A 27,242-nucleotide genomic window follows, 5' to 3' on the forward strand; every position below is an offset into this window, starting at 1 on the left:
TGACGATTCACCTTTTACAAGAGATGCAAAAGAAAAGAAGGAAGAAGAAGTTGACCTTGAATCCGCAGCCTTGCTCCGCTCGATGTGGGAAGAAAGAAAGAGTACGAATGAAATGATTTCGCAAATAGCATCGTTGCGAAGAGTACCACGAGAAATTTACTCTCCTTTAATGTGTACAAAAGGGAAAGAGATAGAGAGACAGACAGAGAGAAAGAGAGAGTACAGTACTTTAGAGATTCTAATTCCTGGGTGATGTTTCTTCTTACCGTTAACTTTTTCTGATACGTGAAAAGGTGCCAGCAAAACATGAAAAAAGTCAGGTTAAAAATAGAAACCTATTACAAGTGATTGGTCATCTCTCTCTCTCTCTCTCTCTCTCTCTCTCTCTCTCTCTCTCTCTCTCTCTTTCTCTTTCTCTCTCTCTCTATCTATCTATCTATCTATCTATCTATTTATTTATTTCTGTCCATCTGTAACCGTTATTATATATTTCGTAAAAGAAAAAAACAAAAACAAAAGAAGTTGTATAACATTGCAAATAAACGCGCGATTAACGGCAGACGGACAGGCAGACGGATGGACGGACAGACGAACGGACGGACCCCAGACCGGTACCTTTGTTTCGCTATATGTAGAGAGAAGGGGGGAATAAGAGAGAGCCACTCATCCAGCAAGTGAGAAATGACAGCACAGGAAGAATGCATAATCGCGTCACGTTTTCATTATCCCATTCCTAACACGTGACTGCAAATACTTGTTTGTACTCATAACTCATGATGCATTCGGTCTAGTGCATACATGTGTCTAGTACCACGTGTCTCTCTATCTCTCTCTTTCTCTCTCTCTCTCTCTCTCTCTCTCTCTCTCTCTCTCTCTCTCTCTCTCTCTCTCTCTCTCTTTCTCTTTGTGAAAAGGAAAAAAGAAAAACAATAACAAAACAGAAAAGGAAAGGAAAACAGACTTAAGAAATAAAAGAAGTAGAAGAAGAATGAGTATATATTATTCGCGTTTGGTAAACACCTTTAAAGACAACGGAATAATTTTAAATATACGAATTTATTATCGGTCGTTCATGCTTTAGACTCTCATGATTCTTTCATCGTTCCTTGAACTTCATTTATTATTAAAATCGAATATGCTCCGATATTCGAATATTTGAATATTCAATGAATTCTTATAAAATTGATTTGTCGAAAAAGTGGGCGTAATTCAAAGGATATATATACTTATTTATTTATTTATTTATACATATACATATACGTACAAAGTACAATGTGTATACATATACATATGTACTTTATATATATTGTATTTGTACTGTATGTACTGTATTTATTGTGTTATATTTATATATGACTTAAGCTTTTTTTTATATAAAACGCGCGTATTCACGCATAAAAATACCCATACACGCGCGCGCACAAGCGCACACAAAGAAAAGAAAAACGATAAAATATTTCACTATCATTGAGAGGATTAGTCATCGCTACTAACCCACATTTATGATATAGACCGCTTTTATAACGCTTCCTTGAGTAAAGGCACCCATCTGTTGAGGCACCTGACTCGATTCACCTGCCGCAGGTACGTCGTTACGTACACGAGCTGCCTGCCTGCCAGCTAGCCTACCTATGCCTGGCCGTCTGCTCGACAACCCGGCTGGTTTCGTCAGGTGCTTCTTCCTTTAATATCGCCCACTGTGCTTAAGAACAAAGAAAACCTTCGATGTCTCCTCTTAGAAGACTATGTTACGATACGATAGAAAATTTTGTTAAAACATTTTTATTTTTAACCTCTTATTAGAATTATCCATTAAAATCCAATCATCGTCTATTAAAATCCAATTTCAATCAATTCTACTAACGTTGCTTCTTTTTGATATTATTACTGCGATGTGGTAAATATAAAAAAAAATATTCATATAAATACACCTCTTTCTTTAACGATCAATATTACGATCGCAAAATACAGTTGGCAATAATCAAGATTACGGCATATATTGGCGTATAAAAGTATACAAGTTATATCAAAGATATCGAATATATATATATATATATATTCGATATCCCATGCATTATTTTATATCATTGAATATAACCAATTAAAATTAACTGGACCGGAAAAGGTTTACAAAGTTATTTCCAACGCATCGTCTGGATGATCGTCGAGTCCCTGTGCAATTTCTCACTGTGCGCAGGAAAAATGTACCTAAGATGTTTTGTTACATGAAGAAGTATAAGAAAAGTAAGAAAAAGAAGAATAAGAAAAGGAGACAGAGAGCGAGGACGGACTATATCGCTGTGCGGGTGAACGGAACGGGAATGAGAGAAAGAAAGATGGAGCGAGTCGCGTAAAAACGTCGTCCGATGGAGGAGGTACGTTTTTCGAATGAAGAGAGTGAGGGAAAGAGAGAGAGAGGGAGAAAGAGAGAGAGAGAGAGAGGTGTGGTGAGTCGAGAGAGACAAAGTTTGCACGCGGCGCGGAACCAACCGGTCGTTGCGCGATTCGCGAATGGTGGGGAGAATGACAGTGGAAGAGTGGTGGATACATACGGAAAGAGAGAGGGGGAACAGCAGCCGGCCGAGCGTCGAACCAACGGCTACACGCGAGCGATGTCATTGTGCGTCGTCGAGTCGTCGTCGTCGAGCGTGTGCATCGTTGATGTGTGGATGGGATGGTTGCGTTCGACGAGGAGGTCAGGCGAGAGAGAGGGGGAAGGAGTGAGACTGGTCGAGCCACGTTGCGTGCCTTTTCTCCTTCCCGCTACTCTCCGGAGTAGTCGCTCTTTCGAGCTTATAAGATGACGTCACGTTAGTCATGAGAAAAGCTGAAGGGAGAGAGGAGAAGAGGTTGGAAGGGGGATAGGGAGAAAGAGACGAAGACGAGGACGACGACGACGACGACAGAAAGAGCGACGAAGCGTAAAAGAGGAGGGTTTTGCAGAGCGTACCCCTCTTCTCCCCCAGAGATAAACGAGGTGATACCTAACCAAAACGCCATGCAAGATGTTGGTTTGCACGTGAAACCCAACAGGAGCGCAAGAGCTGTCTTCGATTTTCCATCCTTCTCTCATCCTTTTCTTTCTCTCTCAAACTATATGCCGTTTAATGCCTTCTTCCCCTTTCCCTTGCGTTTGTTTACAAACACACCTGTAAACTCGGTGGAATATATGACAGATAGTTGTAACATTCTTTCTTCCCTCCCCCGGTCAGCGTCACGGATAAAGAAAAGAACGAAAAATAAGAAAAGAAGAGGGAAAGATAAGAAAGAAAAAGGACAGGACGATTGAAAAAGAACGTTATTGCCGTTTGTTATCGTTTCCTTTCGAATCGTTCTCTCGAAAGAAGATATGCAACAACGCAAGAAGCCACTATCTCAACGAGCGGCTGAGCGGCGAGCGGCGCAATGCCTGTTATATTACTTTCGTTTTCTCCCGACGCTACGTTTAACGACGCCATCTTGAATGATGGCGGCGAACCGCTGCGACGGCGGCGGCGATATGGTGGTGGTGGATTTTTCTGGCTGCCTCGTGGTAAAAGTCAAAATGAATAATTCGTGTATAAAGATTTAACAACACATACTCAAGAAACATAATTCAATTCATGATAATGAGAGAATTGTCTATTATCGAGTAAAACTATTAATGTCTGTTTTTCTCTCTCTCTCCCCTCTCCTCAAACCTTTCGTTGTCGTCCTCGATACGTTGCATTGTCACGCCGTGACATCGCAGAGCGCATAACGTAAACGTAACGTATGTAACGTACGACACCGTGCCATTGTCGCGCGCCAATGTAACAACAGCTCGTATGATCGGACCGACAACGCGTCGCGTTTTTAGCCGTGACTGCTTACGGAGATCGACCATCGTATTCGTGACGTCATCGTATTGTAGTTGCTAGTAGGTTGCCTACCGAATTAGGTCGACGTTGTCGGACGAGCGTCCGTTCGTTGTGCTTTTTACTACATAAATATATATATATATATATATATATATATATATATATATATATATATACACACGTACATACGTACGTACTTACATACACATATACGTAGTTCACCAATGCGGATGATCAACGCGAACAATCGTACGACATAAAACTCTTTCAAAATCACTAACCTCAACTACGTTGATCTAATAGCCGTATGAAAAGAAATAAAGAAAAAGAATAAAAAAGAATTAGTAATTTTCATCAAGCAGATGATCTTTGCGAAGTTCTACGTTGATCAAACGAAAAGGCGAAAGGCGTCGTGGGTCGTAGAAAGAAACAGGAAGAGAACGTACGCTCTACTTGGCTCGATAGTCATCGGTGCTTTCGCAACGAATAACGAATGCAAAAGAAAAAAAAGAAAAACAAAGAAAAGAAAGATTTGAAATCGGACGAATCGAATTAACGGACAGGAATTGATGATGATAATAACAATAATAACAATAATAATAATAATAATAATAATAATAATAATAATATTAATAATAATAATAATAATAATAATAATAATAATAATAATAATAATAATAGTAATAGTAATAACAACAATAATAATAATATCCTTCGCGCTTTTTCTCCTCGCGTTTGTCGCTAGCCGTTCGTACCGACGATACGAGGCCAAGGACAAGAGCAAAGGGGGACAGGGTTGATACTCGAAACGGAAATCTCATTAGCAACGTTACATCTAACGATCCGACTTTGCATTCGTGCTAGAAAAGCATGATATATATATATGAGAGATTCAGAATGAGAGAGAGAGAGAGAGAGAGAGAGAGACAGAGAGAGAGAGAGAGAGAGAAGGAAGAGTCGTCGGGATGGTATTCGAGCGATAGGTACAAGAACCTCGGCGGGAATAACCTAACGCAACCCCAGGTCAATATCGCGTCGAGATCCTTGAAGCAGCGGCGACGTTTTCGACGGTGATAGTAGCACGAGTCGTCGCGGTTCTACCAGAAGGTTAGTAGTGAACGACCGGATTGATTTTCTCCGGCCGGCTTGCACCGTGACGTGACGGAACGGTATTATCTCTCCCTCTACCCGCCACACCCTCCTGCACCACCGCTACTACCACCTCCATCACTACTACCATCGTCGTCGTCACCACTACCACACCACTACTACCCACTACCACTACAACACCACCCGGTACGCAGTCTCCTGAGGCGCTTTTCCATGAGAACCGAACAAACACAAGGGTAGACTGCTGCTGCTGCTGTGCTATTGCCGTTGCCGCTGCTTCTGCTTCTTTGCCATCGTCTCTATCCACATCTCTCTTCTCCTTACTTGTTTCTACTACACTCTCTACGACATTGCTTGTGGTTCGTCATCGCTTCGAAAGTCGGAGGAAGGAGAGGGAGAAAAGAGAGAGAGAGAGAAAGAGAGAGAGAGAGAGAGAGAAGAGTAGAGTAGAGTAGAGTAGTAAATCGATACCGTCAACTGAATCACGGCATTACGTATCTTTTCCTTTCTCTCTCTCTATATATATATATATTATATATATCATATATATGTATGTATGTATACATCTCTTTTTATCTATCTACATAGAAGTAAATATCTTTGCGAAAGACTCAACAGCAAAGTTCGATTTTAACGGAAATCGTTGACGAACTATAGACCAACGACGCGACGACGACGACCTAGGAACGACGCAATCCAGAAGCTTCGTACTATCAGGCAACGCTGCTCGTACTTCTATCGCTACGTTGCCACGTTTTGCGCCGGTGACGTCACGAGACGCACTAAGAATCATGCGAGAGTACGTAAGGACAGCCGGTGGCGGCTTGCCTGAAGTACGACTCGACTTCATACTATACATTCACACTGTATATACATTCATACGTTGAAGCCGACTCTATATGCTTGTACGAAAAACAAAACAAAAGAAAGAAAACAAGAACAAAAAAATAAAGAGAAAAAAGGAGGTAAAACGATGCTCTCTCTTCGGGTTGATCTCGATCCTAATCGATTAAAATCTTTATCTGTGTTATCTTATGTTACTCCACTCTCTTTTTTTTTCTTTTAATCGTGTTTCTTTGTTTCTTTTTTTCTTTCTTTGTTTTTCTTTTCACTCTATCTCGAATCGCGTCGTATCTGTTACACGGGGTTACGTCACACAAGACGAGATAACACCGATGTTTGTTTCCTGCATAATACTTGCAACGGCATTTTAGATTTCTATGTCATTTATCTTCGTGTTTTTCGTTAATATTATTGAAAAAAGAAAAAAAGAGAAAAAATAGGATGGTATGATCTTTCATTCTCTCTCTCTTTCTCTCTCTCTCTCTTTTTCTCTCTCGATTAAATTGATCACCCAAACAAACTTTACGAACAACGAGTTATTCATTTTCGTCGTTCGTCTGGCGATTAGTCCGTCTCGACGAAACCGGAAGGAATTCATTCCGTGAGATGCATTTACGTTGATAGTAAAGGATGAAAAAAAAAAACATGAAAAAAAATATAAGAGAAAAGAAAAGAAGAAAAAAACAGCAGCCCATCGTTAGTCTGCCCCTATGCGAAATGTAGTGACCCAGTGACACGCAATGGGAAACGTGCTATATACATACGTACGTACGTACATACATATTGTATACACACACATATATATTGTGCCTTCTATAGGAGTTAACTTACTCTACGACGGGACACGGTTCGACAAGTAGCTTCTGTTGTTTCCTGCAACTAAACTCGTCGACTCGGGTGATAGCGGGGGAGAATGGGAAAGGTGAAGCGGGATGGGGTGGGTTGGGTTGGTTGGTGGTTGGTACGATTCCGTATATGCATATTCGCAAAATTTATAATATTATTACACGTCATCATTTCACCATATTAAAAAAAAATGGGAGAAATAATGTTACTTTTTGATACTATGTGTAACAGGTTGATTCATCGGACATTTTCAAGAGAAAGATGAAAAGAAAGAAATAGCGAAATAGAATAGGATGGTAAAGATGGGTTGATAAAAAATGGTGGTTAGTAAAATTGTAAAGGGTGGAAAAGGGTAGGTAAAAGTAAAAGCGTAAAATGATAAGAATTTTCTAGGGAAGGGAGAAGAAAGAATGCGTGAAAAGTGCGGGGCGTAGGGGTGGGTTGTATGAAACTAGAGACTATCAGGAATCTCTCTCTTTTTCTCTCTCGATAGAGAAAAGGCAAGAAAATTGTGTTGGCACGTTGATCCGTGTTTAAAATCGGCTCTGCCACTGTTGTTTCCTCCTCTCAAAGCGAATCCAATATCTCGCACGTGCTCGAGTTATCCAGAGGTCAAACCAAAATTATCGATCGGTTCGACGGGCGACCGTGTGTATTTGTGTATATGTATATATATGTACGTAAGTACGTACGGCTTTTATACGGTTCGAAACGCGATTTCGACGTTGATTCAGCCTTCGGCCTCTCTCGTTTATCACAACTCGTTTCAAGTCTTCTGAAGATAAGCGTCCCCGTGCGATTAAGTTATACTCTTTCTTGCTAACTCTTGCGATAACCATGAAAATGGACTATGTAAGAAGCGTGAGTAGTAGCTCCCTAGATCTCTCTTTCTCTCTCTCTCTCTCTCTCTCTCTTCCTCTCCTTTCTTTAGTTGCGATCTTCGCTTTTAGCAGCTCTAATATTATGATAAATAAAACCGCGTGTACATACATACACGTATGTCTTTCTCTGTATTAATATGTGCGTGTGTGTAAGGAACGAGAGGATAAAAACACATGTCGACGTCGAACGATCCTTCGTTTATTTACGTCGTCACGAAACGAGTAAGAAAGAGGTAGGGAGAGGGATGAGGTAGCAGCAATGGATCGAGAGAAGGGTCAGAGGGGGACAGGAAGAGAGACGTTCGAGAGGGATATTATCGGCCTCCTTCTCCTCTTCCTTCTCCTTCTCCTCTTCCACTTCTTTTTCTTCTCTTCGATTCTAAACAGTATACAGCTGCCAGCAAAGTTTCTTCCTTACGCGCGATACCGTATCGCTGCAAACGAGAGAGAGCGGCGGTAATAGCAATAGCACGTCTTCGACGAGGAAATTTTCATATATTGCTAACTTGTTCTACGTTATGATGTCACATACAGAGGGTGATGTCATTCAAAACGAACCGATGACGGACATTTATACATATTTCGTGGAATATTCCTTCCGGAAAGGATCTTTTATATACTTGAGAAGAGGGAGAGAGAGACATTCAATTTGTATATGTATATATTATTTGTATGATATATATGATATATATGATATGTACATATATATATGTATATATGTGTGTATTGTGACTAAAAAAAAAAAGAAAAAAAACGAAAAATGCGCAATTGCATAATTTCGAGAATTCTCAACTCATAAGGTTTGCAATAGCATAGAAAATGATAACGCGTGGTCTGATGAATGCATTCTATCACAACGAAGTTCCAATCTCCATTGATCGTTATCTATCTCGTTCTTCTTATCGACGAAGGAAAAAAAAAGCAAATAAACGATCGCGCCACTCGTGAATGTAATCGGAATGATGATACTAATCAGTGTTGTTTATAAGAGAGAAAAAGAGAAAGAGAATAAGAATGAGAGATTATCTCAAGGAAAAATAAATATATAAAGTTTCGTTCGTTCGTGTCTATTAGCTGGATGAATCGACGTATATTACGTTTTACAAGTTAACAGAATATTATATATATTTACAAATTTATTTATTACAATCCAAAAGAATAAATGAAGCAAAGAGAGAGAGAGAGAGAGAGAGAGAAAAAGAGAAAGTCGGCAAAGACTCAAAGGAAAAAGCAATAACCGATGGATTTTAGAAGTTTTTCTCGAACGTGTAAAAGACCTACTCTCGAAAAGAAGTCTGGTGAGAAAATGCGCATGCGCATTATTGTATATCGCGTCGTTTCTTGTAACCCCTCTTTCTATCTCTCCCTCTCTTTCTCTCTCTACATTATCAACAGCAGCAATAAGCACAGCACGGCCCAGCATAGCATAGTATAGCATAGCATAGCATAGCATAGCATAGCATAGCATAGCATAGCATAGCATAGCATAGCATAGCATAGCATAGCATAGCATAGCATAGCATAGCATAATATAGCATAATATAGCATAACATAGCATAACATAGCATAGCATAGCATAGCATAGCATAGCATAATATAGCATAATATAGCATAATATAACATAGCATAGCATAGCATAGCATAGCATAGCATAACATAGCATAGCATAGCATAACATAGCATAGCATAGCATAGCATAGCATAATAGCATAGCATAGCATAGCATAGCATAGCATAGCATAGCATAGCATAGCATAGCATAGCATAGCATAGCATAGCATAGCATAGCATAGCATAGCATAGCATCGCATCGCATCGCATCGCATCGCATCGCATCGCATCGCATCGCATCGCATCGCATCGCATCGCATCGCATCGTATCGTATCGCATCGCATCGCATCGCATCGCATCCTTCGTATCCCGGTCGTGTGTGGTGCCGGCTACGTGTCAGCCTAGGGCGCTTGCTGGCGCGCCTGCGCCTCTTTGCGATTATGACGTCACAGAATGTGACGCCATAGCACCCGATTGGCGGAGAGCGCGTCGTACTCGCGTAGCGTCGCGTTTTGCGTCGTGTCGTGTCTCATCGCGTCCGTCTCGTCTCGTCTCGTTTCGTTGCGTCGTCGTGTCGTCGTCGTCGAGTCGTGGACCGGTCCGACGAGGTGGGTCGCCGGTTAAGCGCGAACGTTCCACGAGTTTAACAAGGAGAAGAGGGGAGCCGCGCGCATGCTCAAGGGAACGAACTGAGGAGAGCGGAGAAGAAAAGAGAAGAGTGGAGGAAGGGGTGGGAAAGAGGGGGTGAGGCGAGCAGGGGTTAGAAACGGTGAAAAGAATCGCTAGCGCGATTCGCAAACGGACTCACTCTCTCGTGTAGCTGCGCGCGTCGAGTGAACGAAAGAAGAAGAGGATAGTAGTGGCGACGACGACGGCGACGGCGGTAACTGTGCGCCGGCGGCAACGGTGGTAGTGGGGGAGGTGACAGTGGCAGTAGTGAGGAGTAGGAGAAGAGGAAGACAGAGAGCGTGCGCAGCGCACGACAGCGTCGGCGACGCGTGGTGGTAGGGGTGACGAAGGGAGCGGGGATTGTCGGAGGAAGCGACACCCGTAGCTCCGCTTTACCGCCGCATTCTCGAGCGTTCGTCTCCGTTCGTCTCGTCGTCGTTGTCGGCGTGTAGTAGCACCAGCGGCAGAAGCAGAAGCACTAGGAGTACCACTACTACACCATCAGATCAGTAGGAGTAGTAGTAGTAGTGCCCAGTATACAGAAGCACTAGGCAACACAGCAATCGGTGTGCGACGCGGTCTACGCACGTACTATCCGCCCGCGCCCGCGCGCGCGCGCTCGCTCGCTCGCTCTGTTCGCAACTCGTGTTATAACCACGTATTGCTGCTCTCCGTTGGTCTGTGTTTTCATTGTTCTCTCTTCCCTCCCCCTCTTTGCACGTTCCTTTTGCTATTTTTTTTGTTTGTTTTTTCTCTTTTTCCCTAGTGGAAGATAACTTTTTCTTCTGCTTCGCGAGTTCGTCATCGTCATCGTCGTCATTATCTCCTCTCTCTCTCTCTTATTCCGCCATTAATTTTTGGCGGTTTGTATTCGTGAAAGAGAGATAGAAAAAAAAGAAAAGAAACAACTTCCCCCACCCTGTCTTTACTAGTTTTGATAGTAATTTTTTTTCTTACTTACTGTCGACAATCGGGCAGTATCCGTCGCGTTCTTCGTGCCACCGATTCTCCACAACGGCTAGTGATCCACGCTCGAAAGGAGAAGAGAACAAAGAGAGCAGCCAAGAGAAAAGGAAAGAGAAAAAGAGAGAGAGAGAGGAGAGAGATCGAGCCGTTTGGAGTGGGAGGGAGAGAGATCGAAGTGACGTTTCCGTGGGAGTTCCTTCTCGAACAGAGGTGGAATCCTTTCGCGAGTGCGTAGTGTGCGCGTAAAGAGGGTTCTTCGTGTTCGCTGCTCCCTTCTAACGTATAGAACGGGTCATGCTCTAGATACGGTTTTCTGTGAGTTACTTACTTAACGTGTTCAATAAGAATATTGCTCGACCAGAGTTCGTCGAAGACTTCAGGAAAACCTAGTAAGACTTGTATTATAACAGAAGGACAGAGAAACAGAGGAAGAGAGAGATAAAGAGAAAAAGAAAGAAAGAAAGAAAGAAGGAAGGAAGGAGCGAGAGGAAGAGAGAGATAAAGAAAAAAAGAGAAGAGAAGAGAAAAAGACGGAGGAGTGAAAAGGAAAGCGAAAAGTGGATGTGAGTAGTGATAGGAAAAATAAAAGGAGGGAGAGGAGTGTGCTGTGTGCGTGTGTGTTGTCTGTCTTTCTCTCGCTCGCTCGCTTGCTCATTGTGGCACGAGTTTTCGGTATCGTCGGATATATCGAAAAGTCGTCAAAATGATGGGAAAGAGAACGCAGTGTTACTTGTGCGACCTACCCAGAATGCCCTGGGCAATGATCATGGACTTTTCCGAGCCGGTATGCCGTGGATGCGTTAATTACGAGGGAGCCGACAGAATAGATTTAGTATTGGAATCGGCAAAACAATTGAAAAAGGCTCATGGTTTTCAAGATGCCAGGCCGTCCGCGTCTAAGGGTTACAGATCGGCTGGTCATACGGAACATAATGGTGGGCCGAATTTGGACGTTCTATCGATACAGAACGCCGGTCAGACACACTCGAGGCATCACAATATTGCCGCAAGTTACTCCCAGTTGCATCACAGGAACTCTATAACGGAATTCAATTCCGGTAATACTAGACAACAAATATCAAGACAACACGAGGACGGTCATGATCTCGGTAATGGATTGAGAGGAAACAACGTTAGAATTCCTAACGCCCACCTTGCCGCTGTCGCCCATCACGTGAGCCTAGGTCATAACAGAGGTATGTCGCAATTGAAGCGTGGCATATCGGCGATAGATGAGGACGAACACACGGAAAAAAGGTTATCGTTGGAGGATCAACATCCGGTAAGGCCGCCTCTAACGAGGGGCGACTCTTTGCCCGCCGTCAGTTTGGCCGTTAGCTACGTTCACGATAGAAACAAGGAGAAACACCCTGTTAGGGCGCCGAGCTTCGAAACCGCGACCACGTTCAAGGCCAATGGTGAGTCTCCCTGTCAACGTCCTCGCGCCTATCCTCTCTCTCTCTCTCTCTCTCTCTCTCTCTCTCTCTCTCTCTCTCTCTCTCTCTCTCTCTCTCTCTCTCTCTCTCCTCACCAATCTTTTCCCCCATCCGCCACCTCTCTCTACTTAGATAGCTAACTAAATACTACTATTATTACTACTACTCCACTACTACAACTATTACTATTACTCTCTTTCTTATTACAATCTTTTGTTCGTACTTTACGACCATTACTTTTTTCTCTCGTTCATCTTCGTATCTTCCTCGCTCCCTTTTTGAAATTTCCTGCCCAACTCTCCACCCACCTCTCGTCGCGCTATCTTATTTCCAAATGCTTCTTTAATTACGTATTATAGAAATCTTATCAAGACCGACGATTCTATTTTTAGAATTTTATGGTATATATATATATATATATATATATATATATAGTGTGTATGTATATGTATGTATATATGTATGTAATATACCTGGGGCCTCTCGATATGGCCATATGCTACGTAGAAGAAAGAGAAATAATAACTACATATAACACAAGTATGTCGAGAGACACGCGTGTGCTGCTGCTGCTGCTACTGCTGCTAGAGGAGAGAATTCTCAGAGGAATCGTTCTAAAAGTCCCTCGTGTGCGTGCGTGCGTGCTCTCTCTCTCTCTCTTTCGTATTTATACTTCCCCTTACTCCTTCTTTAATTTCATTTCCCTCTTCCCTCTCTTTCATCGGAACTCCTAATCATCTTCATCTTCATGTTATCGTCGTCCTTTGTTGTTGTTTTAGTCGTTGTCTTCATCGTCATCATCATCTATGTTTTAACAATCTTCATTTTAATTGTTGTCTTCGTCTTCGTATCGTCTTCATCGCTTCGTAGTGTTGTACATATGCGGCAGTCGTCCAAACGCGTATAAAAGAGGCGTACGTCGAGCACGTGATAGGACGACCGTAAAAGATACACCGAGTATTCTCTTTCTCTTTCTGTCTTTCTCTCTCTTTCTCACTTCGTGTTGTGACGTCCAATAGGGTGACGTCACGATGTATATTTAGAACCAATGAATGAGACCGGTGTCTCGCTCGATATACGAATCTTTTTGGCCACGGAATATATTATGTATACATACATACACTTATAACACACACACACACAACACATACACATACACATATACACACACGACAGATTGCGTGAACGAAACGACAACCCTTCGACGCCGATATATCGAATCAACTTTTATCAGGTTGCAACTTTATTATCTTTATCAGTTCGTAATCGCCCGCTCAATTCATCAAGGATTTCAAGATTACTCTGTTTTTGTCTCTTTTGTCTTACGATAATATTATAATAATTTTTAATGATGTCAAATAATTTCTTTTTTTCTTTCTTTCTCTCTCTTTTTTAACCAATGGTACGGAAATGAATTTTTTTGTTTTGTTAAAAAAAGATTCTCCAATTATTTCTTTGTTTTCTTTTTTCTTTCTTATCTTTCTCAATATCGAAAAACAATAAAATTCTGATAAATAATATATCGAATAGAGAAAGAGGGGGATGCATTTTTGAAACCCAGAGTCAACATTTTTCGAATACAATATTTCGTGCTTAGCGATGATGGAAAATACATTTGACGGCAATACGTGTAGGGTAGTAAGTAGTTGTGTGGTAGTAGAGGACGCGCCAGAAACAGCTCCACATCTCTCTCTCTCTCTCTCTCTCTCTCTCTCTCTCTCTCTCTCTCTCTCTCTCTCTCTCTCGTATACCCTGATATTTTGCCGGTCTCCTCCTGAGTTGGGATAACTGTAATGCGGCCTCCTTTTCTTGCGCTCGTTTCGTAGTGCGTCCAGCGGAGTCGAAACAAACCGAGTATAGCCGAACAAAACCGAAACGGGCCGTAGTAATCGCGGAGGGAGCCTCGGACTCATTGACGCGCGCGCGAAAGCAAAGAAAAAACGGTGCTTCGTTTCCTTCCTGTGGACCGAAAATTTAACAACCTTGTACTTAGTCTCACTTCCGGCTAGTATGCAATCTGCTTTCACAAAAAAAAAAAAAAAAAAAAAAGAAAAGATAAATAAAATAAAATGGGAAAAGAGGAAAAGAATTCTTTTTCTTTTTAAAATTAATTCTTTAAAATTAGTAATACAATGATTATTATTATTATTATTATTATTATTATTATTATTATTATTTTATTATTATTATTGTTATTATTATTTTTACTTTTTCCTTTTTTATTTGGAATATATTTTGACATTTGGCAATCAGAAGGACAATTTGAGAGCTATGATTTTTAGAAAAGTTTGACTTATAAAAAGTTATCGGTGTGTGTGTTTGTGTGTGATATAGATTATTACATATAATATGTAACTATAATGAATATATATATTATATGTAATATTAAATATATGTAAAGGAGAGGAAGTTCCATTATATAGCTCATAATCGACCTTTCTCTCTGTTAGTGCCTTTTAAAATCGTATATATATCCTTGTGACACAATACTACCCACATTAATGTTAGCATGAAAATACTCTGATCCCTTTAACTTCTTTCTTCTAAATGTCACAGATTATACACGATTGAAGGGAACTAACGGTTAATGCCTTTATCTCGATCCACAAACATTCTTATTTACTATTCGGAAATTATAGTTTCTAGTTCGAAGGATAGAATTTGTATCTACGTATGCACATACATACATACATACATACATACATACATACATACATACATACATACATACATACATATATACATACATGAATACACGTCCTATCGATTAAAATAGATCACCAGCTGGCGAAGATCGTGATCTGGAAATAAACATGGAACGTGAGAGTATCTTTAAGATCGAAAAGATTTTCTCTCTCTCTCTCTCTCTCTCTTTCTCTGACAATAGAGACACGTATATTAGTATATTGCATTATTTAAAGTCGAATAAAACATTTATGCCTAATTTATACTTAATACCAATTTCCGAGATAAATAAAAAAAATAAAAAAATATATATATATTAATCGTTCAACATTTTAATATTTTAAAAAACTTATTAGATCGATCATAATACACACACAGATACACACACACAGATACACACACACACATATATTAAATAAAAATGAAAATAAAAATAAAAAAAGAGCCAGGGAGACAGAGAGAAGAGGTTGAGAGACACTTAACGATGTTGCTCCTCGTGCCCTCTACGTCATCATGGTTGGGACGTTGTAAGCAGTTGCGTGCGTGCATGCATGCATGCATGCATGCATGCATGAGTGCGTGCGTGCGTCGTGCGTCCGTGCGTGCGTGGCAAGAGCAGCCAGAGCAGCAGGAGCGTACGATTAGAGTGAAGGAGGTGGGGCGAATTGGAGGAAGGGGTGCAGTCGTACGTCCCTTCACGTCCCGTGGTGGGAATGTACTTTCGAAACAAGGCCGCTACTACACCACCGATAATCCGTTCATTCGTTCGAATATCGCCGGCGATGACTGCGTCGACGTCCGACGACGACGACAAGTAGGATAACGAGAACGGCAACTAGGAGTAGAAGTAAGGGAGGAGGGAATCGAGGGAGAGGAACGAGGACGACGGTGGCGACGCAACCGACGCTCTTCGCGTCGAGCGTGACTAAGCCTTCGACGCCTACGTGCGTGATGCGATCTTATGTATGTTGTGTATACATACGATGTATGTATTTATACACACACACTTAATGAGATACGCACGCGCTTTTTCCTCTTTACTTCGTCTCTCTTTCTTTATCTCTCTCTTATCTGTTACTATTCCTCCTTTTCCTCTCGTAATAGCGTCGTTGATCTTTCGCATCTTCCACTCGGTTGAATCTTCGTTTCTACGTAAGAATTGTAAAGGGAGATATAGATAGATAGATTGATAGGCAGTAAAAAAGAATCGGGTGACTCTCTCTCTCTCTCTCTCTCTCTCTCTCTCTCTCTCTCTCTCTCTCTCTCTCTTTCTCTCTCTCTCTCTCTCTCTCTCTCTCTCTCTCTCTCTCTCTCTCTCTCTTTCTACTGATCTCTCCCTCTCCTAACATCTTCTCCATTCTTCCTATCGAAGTCGTCATGGAAAAGTACTAGTCACACGTCTTCTTTATGCTTCATGAGGCGCTCCTGTTATTCCACAATGATCGTTTCTAATCCCGCAAATCTTTTCTATATATTTTTTTGTATATATATATATATATATATATTTTTTTTTTCCTTTCTTTTCTGCTTTTTTTCTTTTCTTTATTTTCTATTATTTTATTTTTTTCTTTTTCTTTTCCTCTTTTTTTACTTCTACAAATCTCTGCAAATCCTTTTTACAAATTCGCATTATATTCGTTTGAATTATTATTGTTAGATTTTTTATACGTTCTATGTAATATTTTTAAAATTAATCTTGAAATGTTCTTTCTCTTCTTTTTCTTTTCCTTCTTTTCTTTTCTTTGTTTTTTTTTTTTACGACGCTTTTAATATAATTAGTATTGCCGTTAAAGATATAAGAAATAGATAGGAACAAATTATTAGCGTTTCGCTGACCTTACTTAACGTATGCATTTATCTACGTTCCGTATTTCGAGTGGGTATCACACAATGAAATCGATATTATTCGATCGAGAGTTTTAATGATGAAGTCCTATGAGAAAGTGAACGTTAAAATGAACTCGCGTAGGAATTAATTAGTTTTATTAATAGTCACCAATCCAGTGGGTAACGCTTGATGAAATAATAATCGTATTTCTATCTGATTTGTATTGTTAAATGTTCTTGTACTGTTTTATATTTGTATTTCTTTATTATTATTATATTTTTCTTTTTTCTTTTTTTATAAGAAAATGGTTATCTAAGTAATTGTATAAGAAGGCATGCAATTTAATTCACTGTTACTTTGACTTTATTATATAGATGATATATATAGTATATATATATATTTAATATATATATATATATATATGATTTACAGTTGCTTACGTTGGCTCGTCCATTCCGTTGGCACCTGCAAACGTAGCAGCAAATGGCGGAGGATCTCCTCTTCGTCCTAGAACGAGTCCTCCGCCGCCACCTCCACCAACGCAAGAAAGTCCTAACGATAATCCACAAAATAATCATCATCAGGTAAAAAGTCTTAAAATAAATGATTTTACGTATGAACATTGAGAAAAGAAAATCTCTTAAGAATATGTCTGATCTTATCAAAGTCGCGGTTTACTTTTGTAGGGATCGACGAACGGACCTTCACCGATGGCCGCCTTGATGTCTGTTGCCGACAATCTGACGTCTCCAGAACCCGTACCTCAGCCACCAAACAATCCAAGTCCCACGAGCAGAAGCCCACCAACTACAGCTACCAACGTTCAACAACGTAGCGCTTCCAGAGGTTCTCAGCACAGTCCTAATGGTTCAGGTAAATTCCTAAGCTAATCCTAAGATGGTTTATGTGTTAAAGTGTTACAAATTGTTTTTTATCAAATTTTATTAAGTTCAATAAAATATTTTGACAATGCGAATAAATTTATATCATTGTTGAATGAATTTGTATTCATTTCATGTTCAAAATCATATCCCATAATGTAAAACAAAATTATTTTTAATTCTAGTGAAAATATTGTAACACTTTATATATATATATATTATGATGCATTATCTCTTGGACGAATAAGATGAGAATGACGGAAAGTCAATTTTCTCTCAGGAACGTCGGGCAGAAGATCTAGCTGTTCCAGGCACGTATCTTCGACGACGGTAACGACGTCGTCTGAAGGTGCAGTGGCACAATCAGCAGGTGCCGAGCCTGTATCAGCACCAACCTTAAAATGCACTCTTTGTCAAGAACGTCTCGAAGACACGCACTTTGTTCAGTGTCCTAGCGTTCCCCATCACAAATTTTGTTTCCCTTGCAGTCGAGATAGCATAAAGAGACAGGGTGCTGGTTCTGAGGTAACTATGGTTTCTTTTTTCTCTCCCCTTTTTCTTCTTATTCTAATCAATTAATATTATAATATTAGTTGAGAAGGTAGGCGTCTCGGTATCTTTTTTGGTAATCTTTCTTCATATGATTACTTCATAAAAAAAAAAAAACGCTATTATAATAATTTTTGACTATTTCATTAAAAAAAATGATTACTTGCAAATCATCGTAAATTTGCGAACTCTTCGCAAAATATTTAAATACATTTCATTTGTATATAATATTTACAAAACTATTAGTTTTGATATTTGACGGAATATGCATTTGTTGTAAAAAGATGTGGAAAAAATTTAGAACGAGATAAATTTTCTTCGGTTTATATCGTCGATCAGTGGGATGATCTCAAATTGGATTACCATAGATATTAATTCTGTTATTAATTTGTAGGTTTACTGTCCGAGTGGAGAGAAGTGTCCGTTGGCAAACAGCCAAGTACCGTGGGCGTTTATGCAAGGAGAGATAGCAACCATTCTTGGTGAAGATACTACTGGTTCAGGGCTTAAGGTCAAGAAGGAAAGGGAAACTTAAAGAGAGTTTCGAGAATTTTGACCGTGGCTCCAATTTTTCGCCCTCCCATTAAAAAGGAGGGTGTTAATGGTGAAACCGTGAAGGTTCACCGAATAGTTTTGGTAACGGTGTTTAAACGTTGGTTAAATATGCGAGCCAACAAAAAAACGACTAGAGCCAAAGACGCATTGTCGATGTTGTACGAATTGGGTTCCCATGAAAAGCAGCATTACGTTGTTTGTCAGGGAAAGTGGACGATTTGGCGTTTACAATATTGTTTATCTATCTCTCTCTCTTTTTTTTTTCTTTTTTTCTACCACTGTATAAGGTATTGTGATCGATCGATCGTTCGTTCATTCGTCCGTCCGTTCGTTCGTTCGTTCGTTCGTTCATTAGGTTTGTTCGTTTGGTCTTTACAGAAATTGGTCTTGAGAAGAAGTCTTTGGCAAATTGTACGCTGGCGCCGGTTCTTTGCACACATACAAAGATACACATACAAACGAAACATATACAGATACACAGACATACACATACATACACATACAGAACGTGCAACGTAGACATGTATATATACGAATATTATGGAGATAACGAATATCGCGTTTCGGGCCATAAGTAAATTTTTTTAGTTATATCCCCTTTTCTCTCTCTCTCTTTCTATCTATCTATCTATCTATCTATCTATCTATCTATCTATCTATTTTTCTCTCTATCTTTCTCTCTGTCTCTGTCTTTCTTCATTCAAAATCTACAAGAATTTTGTGCCGTTTGCCCAGCGCGATGGGAGAAGGGGCGAGCTAATTCCTGCTCATATATATTATATTTGTATTTGTATTTGTATTTTGGCTGACAATCGCCTTCCTTTTTAATTGTCGTTTCCTGTGTTAAATGCCTTTTTTATTGTGTACGCGCTAAGAAGCGCGTACGAAAGGTATACACATAAAACACACAACACGCAACACGCATACGAACACATCCACATACAGGATGCGCATGAATATTATACAACTTTTTATTAAGAAGAAAAAAAAATAAAAAAGAAAAAAAACAGAAAAAAAACAGAAAAAACAAACGAAAAAATCGTATAAATATATATATATATATATACATTATATATATATACATACATATGTATGTTGCGTTTGATTCTTAAACAACACACCAAGTTGGAAAAAAGTGAAGTACGTACGAAATTTTGGTTGGTTCATTCGTGAAATAAAAAACACGAACGATTTATCGAATTTTTTCCTTTGATATAATATTTCTACTTTTTGCTCGTAATCGAACAACGTCCTCCTGAATACAATTTTGGACTAACGAGCGCGCGGGATTTCTTGTATATTATGTAAATGTTGTGTGTGTATATATGTATATATACACATATAGTATATATATATATATACATATGCATATATATATGTGTATATATATGTATACTACGTTATTAGTAAAGAAAAAACAAATCACGTACGACTAAAGGAGTACCACCCGTTTTTATGTGTACAAACAAACAAAAAATAACGCATTCGTTTGCATTCGATATATTATACTAAATTATTTTGTTTTCTCTCTCTCCCTCTCTATCTATCAATCTCTCTATCTCTATTCCGTTTTTATTATTATTATTATTATTATTATTATTATTACTATTACTAATTATTATTATTATTATTATTATTATTATTATTATTATTATTATTATTATTACTATTACTATTATTACTATTACTATTATTACTACTACTACACTATTACTATTATTACTACTACTACTACTACTACTACTATTACTATTATTATTATTATTATTATTATTATTATTATTATTATTATTATTATTATTATTATTATTATTATTCTTTTTTCTCGTTGATATTTTTTGTTTTCTTTCATCCCTTTCTTCCTGATCGATTATTTTTTATTATAACAAACGAGTAATAAGTAATAATATTTCGATGACATTTGTTGTCGAAATCTTCGAAACCTAATCGTCTTTTCGTATTTAATTTTATTTTTCCGTTTTGCTTGTATGTAAAAAATAAAAATAATGAAAAAGAAAAAGAAGAAAGAAAGTATATCCGTGTTCGTCAGATTTTTATTAAAAGGGAAAAAAAAGAAAAAAGAAAATCCGAAGAAATCGACGAGCGATGATTGATTAATTAATTAATTAATTGATTGATTGATTGAATGAATTCTTTATCTCCGTCTCGCTTTTCAGATTAAACGGATTGAGGTCAATCGATTCGCGACTTTGTAACGTCCACTTTCGCCTTTAGTTGTTTATCTCTATCTCGCCTAGACTTTAAGTAAAAAAAGGGCCTTTTTGGTTTTTCATTTTGCCGATGAAAAAGAAAAGAATATGCCCGTCAAATAGGAACCATACACTCGCTAATTGTCTCTAAAGAAAAAGAAAAAAGAATAAGGAAAAGAAAAAGGAAGAGGAGGAGGAGGAGGAGGAGGAGAAGAAAAATAAATAAATAAATAAGTAAATAAATAAATAAAAGTAAACATAAATAAATAAATAAATAAAAGTAAAAGGAAGAAGGATATAAGGAAAATAGAAGTGATAATAATAATGAAAAAAAGAGAGAAAAAAGAGAAAAAGAATCTGAAAGAAAATGCAGGCTGACTTTTTTGCTTAGATGCATGCTAGTGGAGTGGAAGGGGGAGAGGGAGGGTAGGTGAATGGCTGATCATCGTGGCTCAGGGGGATGGAGGAGAGATTGAAATAGAAAATGATACTTTTTCATGATTCCCATGAGCATGCAAATACCCACGAGGTATAAAAAGAAAACAAATAAATAAACAAATAAATAAATAAAACAAAAATAAAAAATAAGAATGAGAGAAGAGACCACCGAATGTAATAAGAGCAGCTCCTTGTTGTTGTTGTTGTATATAATTGTACAAAATTGACGATATTAAAAAGGGGACACAACGAACGGAACGAAGTCTCGACGAGAGAGTCTTTCCAATTTTTTTATTTTTATTTTTCTTTTTTCTTTGTTTTATTTCTTTTTTTGTTTGTGTCGTTCTCGCGAATATAGAAATTCTTATTTCTCTTTGTACATTCATTGTCTTGTCATATGCGTTATATATGTATTTTCAAACGTTCCTCTTGTCTTGGACTCTCGTGACTTCTGCACCGAAGTGTCCAGGAGGGATGATAATGAGAGAGTGATAGAGAGAAAGAGACGAAGATATACGTAAGAATGAGAAAAAAGTAGGAGGAGGAATTGATGAAAAAAATGATAAATAGCAATACGCGATCCTACATACGTGATATATTTCTTTTTCTTTTTTTATTTAATCTTATACGAGTCAAATGGATCGATATCCTGAATGAGAGAGTGAATGAGAGGGAGAGAGAAATGTGAGAAAGAGAGTTTGCAGAGATCTTACTACGTATTGTCTATAATAATACATTGTAAGTGTACATATATATATATATATATATATATATATATATATATATATATATATGTATATATATATGTATATATATATATATATATATATATATATGTGTATATATATATAAAATCGAGCAGATAAATCGTAAGAGCGTGTGAAGAATGATGTGTGAACTTTGTACGAAAAAATTCAATGTTTGTCATATATTACACCGAACTTTTTTTAATTTGTGTGAATGTTTTTCTTTCTTTTTTTTTCATTTTTTTTTCATTTTCTTTTTTTTCTTTCTGTTTTCTTCCTCTCGAAGAAAATGAGATATATGTATGTCTTGGCTAGATTGTCGACATTTTTTGTACAATATTATTCGTTTAAATATATTGTGACAAGATGTTAGACCGTCTTTTAATCAGTTGACTGTCTTATTGTTTTGTCAATTTTTACATGTAAAAAAAACAAACAAATTATTCGGACAACTCTTTTTTCTCGTGTCATTCTTCAAGCCTTTTCTTCTTTCTTTTTTTTCTTTTCTTCTCTTTCTCTTTGGATAAGACGAGTTGATAATTCGAATTTCAATAAGGACGAATTTTTGTTGATGACATTTACATTTTTTTTAATGCTTCAATGTCGGTACCAGGGATATGTATATATATATATATATATATATATTCTGTTTTTCGGATTTATTACTCGTTCTTATCTCTTTTTTGTTATTATTATTATTATTATTATTATTATTATTATTATTATTATTATTATTATTATTATATTATTTGTTTGTTAACTTATAATTTGTCTGTTCAGTATTCGAAGAACGAAACGGATTTTATTTTTTTTCTCTTTTTTTTTTTATTTCTTTCTTTTTTTGTCTTTGAATGAGACATGAGAGACGAAAAATACATGTCCTCATTATCATTGTCACCGAAAATTATATATATATATATATACGCGTGCGTGAGTATGTGAATGTTGCGAGAGGGTGAAAGAACTTTTTCACGCGAGTTTCCACCATATTTTAACTAATTAATAATTTTTATCATGCTCGTTCCGTTCTTTTCTTTTTTGTTCTTTTTCTCTTTCTTTTTTTATACGATATCTGTATAGTTAACCACAGATACACGAAAGCGCAAACACGTCGAAAAACAATACGTCAAATAGCAATTGTAGTAGCGAATAATGAAATTTTCTAGTACATATACCATACCTCGAAAAAAACGCGTAACACTGTACTCTTTATCGTATGTATGCAGCAAGCAAAGGCAAAAATATATGTGTTGATGTGTAATCATTCTGAGTTCTCATTATTTCTTTCTAATTGTGCTTTTTATTATTATTTTTCTCCTCTCTCTCTCTCTCTCTCTCTCTCTATCTCTATCTCTCTCCATCTCTCTCTACCTTGTCTGTTTTGTTTACCGTTTTAACAAACGGGATTACTATTTTCATTTTATTTGATTTTTCAATACTGTCGAAAATAGTTATTGCAAATCATTCGTTTTACTTTATTTCTCAATATTGCCAGAAATAAATTGTAATCAATTTTTTTTCTTTTTTTTTTTTGTTTTACTTTAGTCTACACAATATTGTCAGCGAATAATTGCTAGAAATCATTTCTTATTTTACTTTATATTTCAATATTGTCTGAAATAGTTACAGCAATAGTTACGTCTTTATATCAATTTATTTTCCAATATTATTAACAATCATTGTTGCAATAGATCATTCATATTTTTATTTTTCAATATTTTCAGAAATAGCTGTGAGTAATTTTAATTTAACATTATTTTTAGGATATTAATGTGAATAATAATTTTACAAAATTGAAATTTTAACACGTACAAATTATGATTTAAAATGATATGTAAATTGAATAGAATTTTCATTGGACGATGTTTTCACATTTGGTATTAATCTGATTAGAATGGTCTTATGAGGTATTACGTCACGAATTTTCATATTTCGGAATCAATTTCTCAGTGCTTACGTCGTCGTAAGTTCGCGAGAATTTCTGGACATTGAAAATCAATGCCAATGTTCAGCTGGGGTAGAAATTATTGAGAGAGCGAGAGAGAGAAAGGAAGCGCAAAAGAGAGAGAGATAGAGTGAGAAAGCAAAAGAAAGAGTAGAGGGGTGACAAGAGAAGGGATGGTTACAGGACAAAGAACGCAGTACCGGCATATTGATCTGTCGTTCCCAGACGGTCTGAACTGTCTGCCCACCAAACGAATCCGAATTTAAAGCGAGCGACGATCGTCACGTGACTACGATAAAAATTCAACAATAAATTTCCATAATTTTTCATTATCTTCAATTTTTTTTAGATCATACGGCGTTCATAGGTTCATTCAAGTTAAAAATAATCCAATAAGGAAAATCATCCTCGTCGTTCAACGAAAAAAGAAACAAAAATATGATATATATATATATATATATATATGTGTGTTATAATAAAATGCGCTATTATGTCACGTGAAATTTCTTTTGCATTCGTGCAGTTATTAATATTCATTCAAAATTAAAAATAATTTAATAAGCATCAAATATACCAATTAAAATTGATCGAAATATTATGCTGGTCGTTTCATAGAGAAGAAAGAAAAAATACGTGAAGTATATTCGAAAAATATACAGCGCTGCAATATTTTCACGATTCGTGTTAATTGAAAAAGAAAAAAAGGTATTCATTAAAAGTAAAAATAATTCAATAAAGATTACGTTCGATTATAAAAGTTATTAAAATTTCATTCGTCTTTTCATAAAAAAATATATAATATTAGGATTTTTGAGGAAAAAAAAAAAAGTAAAGAACGCGCCACGATGTCATTTTCTTTACTACCCGTGTTGACAAAAAATTCATTGACATTAAAAATAGTTTAACAAAGATTAAATTCAATTATAAAAATAATTGAAATTATGCTCAGTGTCGTGAACAAAAAGAAAATATTTAAGTAGATGCTTTTAAAAAAACGTGTCGTAGTGTCACATGTCTTTCTTTTTCTTTTTTTTGTATTAATATTCATTGACGACTAAAAATCAATAATAAAAAAGAAAATATCATTCTTGTGATGCAATTTTATTCAATTGTACAATTTGAACATGGTACATGGCTTGAGGAAAAGGATTCTTCACCTTTAAGGGTCAACATACGCGATCGTTACCGCTTAAGGAGTATCGTCACACGACAATTCGAGCTAAGTATTTCGTCATCGTTCTTCTATATCACAACTTCGTGTCGGACTTGTCACGCGATATATTTATTTCATTTTTAATTAATGTTTTTATATAAGAGCATCACTTTAAATAGAACAAACATCTTTTATTTTATGTGTATGTATATATATATATATACACCTATACTTCTTTTTTCTCTCTCTTTTTGTTCACTCGCAATAATTAAATAAAATATTTATATGTTAATGTGTAATTGATAAAAAATTAATTATTAAATATAAAATATCGTAAATCTCGTGATGTAAATCGAAAAATGAATTTTGATTGGTTGACTTTTATGATGATGTTAATACTGACCAATCAAAATTCAATAAAGTTTTATGCTACGATTTTTTATTTTTTGAAATCCCAATTTTATGCATTATACATAAATACATAGATATATACATATCTTTCAATGCATATTCGCGATGTTCCATCGTCTTTAAAGCATGTCGTGCATGTGCGTACCTTCGACGTACTGTTATTGATCATGGCGCATTAAAGCCGGGAGACCTCTTGGAGATACGTGGAGATTAATGACGTCTGCTTTAATAGCATCATTCTCTGCTCGAAAAAAAAACGCAAGATTTACTTCGATATTTTACAATTCATTTTTTCCTTTGATTCTGATAATCGAAAGGAAAAAAGAAGGGAAGAAAAAGAAAAGAAAAAAAAAACAAAAAAGAAAGAAAAATATAATTTATATAAAATATAATTTATCCAATTCGAATTCGAAAATAATATATAAGAAATTAATTTTATTTTGAAGAAAATATCAAAATAAATGATAAATATTTTCGGCGGTCATTTTTGTCAAATGAAATAAATTTGAGATCGTTTATATATATATATATATGTATATATATATATATATATATATATATATATATATATATATATTTCTATATTTTTCTATATATATATATATTCCTTTTTTCTTTTTCTTATTGATTCATAAAATTTTTCTTATCATTTACGTACATGGAATATTCGTACTAAACAGGTCGTTCCCTTTAAGGGTCGATAATAGAGTGTATAGAAATCTTACAGTGCGGAACCAGATGTGCAGAACGTTTCGCGACGTCGCAGAACATGCTGGATCGTTCCGCGACGCGGAACGTTCCGTTTCCGTTCGAAAGACCGCAAGAACATTAAATTACTGTCTTGTTATCGTCGCCGATATAATGTTAGTAATTTTATATATTTCTATGATAATAATTATTAAGCATATTATTATAATCCATGTGATCGTAAAATATCTTTCTTTTTTATTTAATCGAGTTTATGAAATATTCTCGAATTTTTTTCTTTTTAATTCGACTAATAAATGTTTATAAATATTTTGTAAATAAAAATGTATTAAAAATGTTTTTCTTATTATATAAAATTTGTAATATCTGTCGTATATGTTTTTTATATATAAATATAAATTTTAGATAAATCTTGTTATATATTTGTTTTATATACCAATGATACATTTTTTATATGAATATAAGTTTTATATAAATTTTACTATTTTTACTATATCAGTGATACGTTTTTTATATATAAATATAAATTATACAAACAATTACAATTGTACAATTGTAATTGTACAATTTATTTGATATATCAATGATATATTTTTTAGGAGACAACGATACGAGGCAAATCAATCAAAGAAAAAAATAAAACAACGAAGATCGGATAATGAATGTTATTGCAAAAAGAATATTATGCAGGAAACTACCAAAGAATCGCAATATTTTTATCCTAGTACAACGAGTCTTATGGATCATAGCTCTGTACATTCTTTGCAATCTCGAAGAATCATAGAAGAAGTTGAAAATTCAAGGGAAAAGACAATTGATCGAAGATCTACGACTATCGATTTTGATATCGAATCGGTATAAAAAATTATTCTTCTTTTTCGTTTATATTATTCTTACGATATTTATTTTTATTTCTTTTTTTATTTCTTACAAAAAGTTCATTAATTTTTTATTACAATTTAAAGCTAATAACATTTTTTTGATTATTATC

The 27,242-nt window shown here is 36.5% G+C and overlaps 1 protein-coding gene and 2 long non-coding RNA genes across 8 annotated transcripts in view; 1 reads left to right on the forward strand and 2 right to left on the reverse strand.

Moving 5' to 3' along the window:
- On the reverse strand, nucleotides 1–9,944 carry LOC124428062. Its single transcript, XR_006943069.1, has 3 exons — nucleotides 9,880–9,944; nucleotides 2,553–7,953; nucleotides 1–1,697 (listed from the first exon to the last, which is right to left on the reverse strand). It is a non-coding gene; the product is annotated as an uncharacterized LOC124428062 (long non-coding RNA).
- The window catches only part of LOC124427967 (probable E3 ubiquitin-protein ligase IRF2BPL), a 21,247-nt gene continuing 3,911 nt past the window's right edge, over nucleotides 9,907–27,242 (forward strand). For 2 of the 6 annotated variants that reach the window (XR_006943050.1, XM_046971461.1), the window contains exons 1-2: nucleotides 26,133–26,406; nucleotides 26,851–27,106. Coding sequence is in view for 5 of the 6 variants with exons in the window: in XM_046971461.1 (XP_046827417.1) it covers nucleotides 26,282–26,406; nucleotides 26,851–27,106 (381 nt within the window). In the remaining variant the exon portion in view is untranslated. Of the gene's footprint in view, nucleotides 12,125–17,087; nucleotides 17,240–17,341; nucleotides 17,529–17,801; nucleotides 18,062–18,479; nucleotides 18,872–23,789; nucleotides 24,685–26,132; nucleotides 26,407–26,850; nucleotides 27,107–27,242 lie in introns of those variants that run through there. The other 4 variants (XM_046971492.1, XM_046971499.1, XM_046971474.1 and 1 more) reach the window with 4 other exon arrangements.
- On the reverse strand, nucleotides 12,165–15,641 carry LOC124428073. The gene is made up of 2 exons (XR_006943074.1): nucleotides 14,890–15,641; nucleotides 12,165–14,101 (listed from the first exon to the last, which is right to left on the reverse strand). It is a non-coding gene; the product is annotated as an uncharacterized LOC124428073 (long non-coding RNA).

Source organism: Vespa crabro, chromosome 1 (assembly GCF_910589235.1).
Source record: "Vespa crabro chromosome 1, iyVesCrab1.2, whole genome shotgun sequence".
Taxonomy (NCBI): Eukaryota; Metazoa; Arthropoda; class Insecta; order Hymenoptera; family Vespidae; genus Vespa; species Vespa crabro.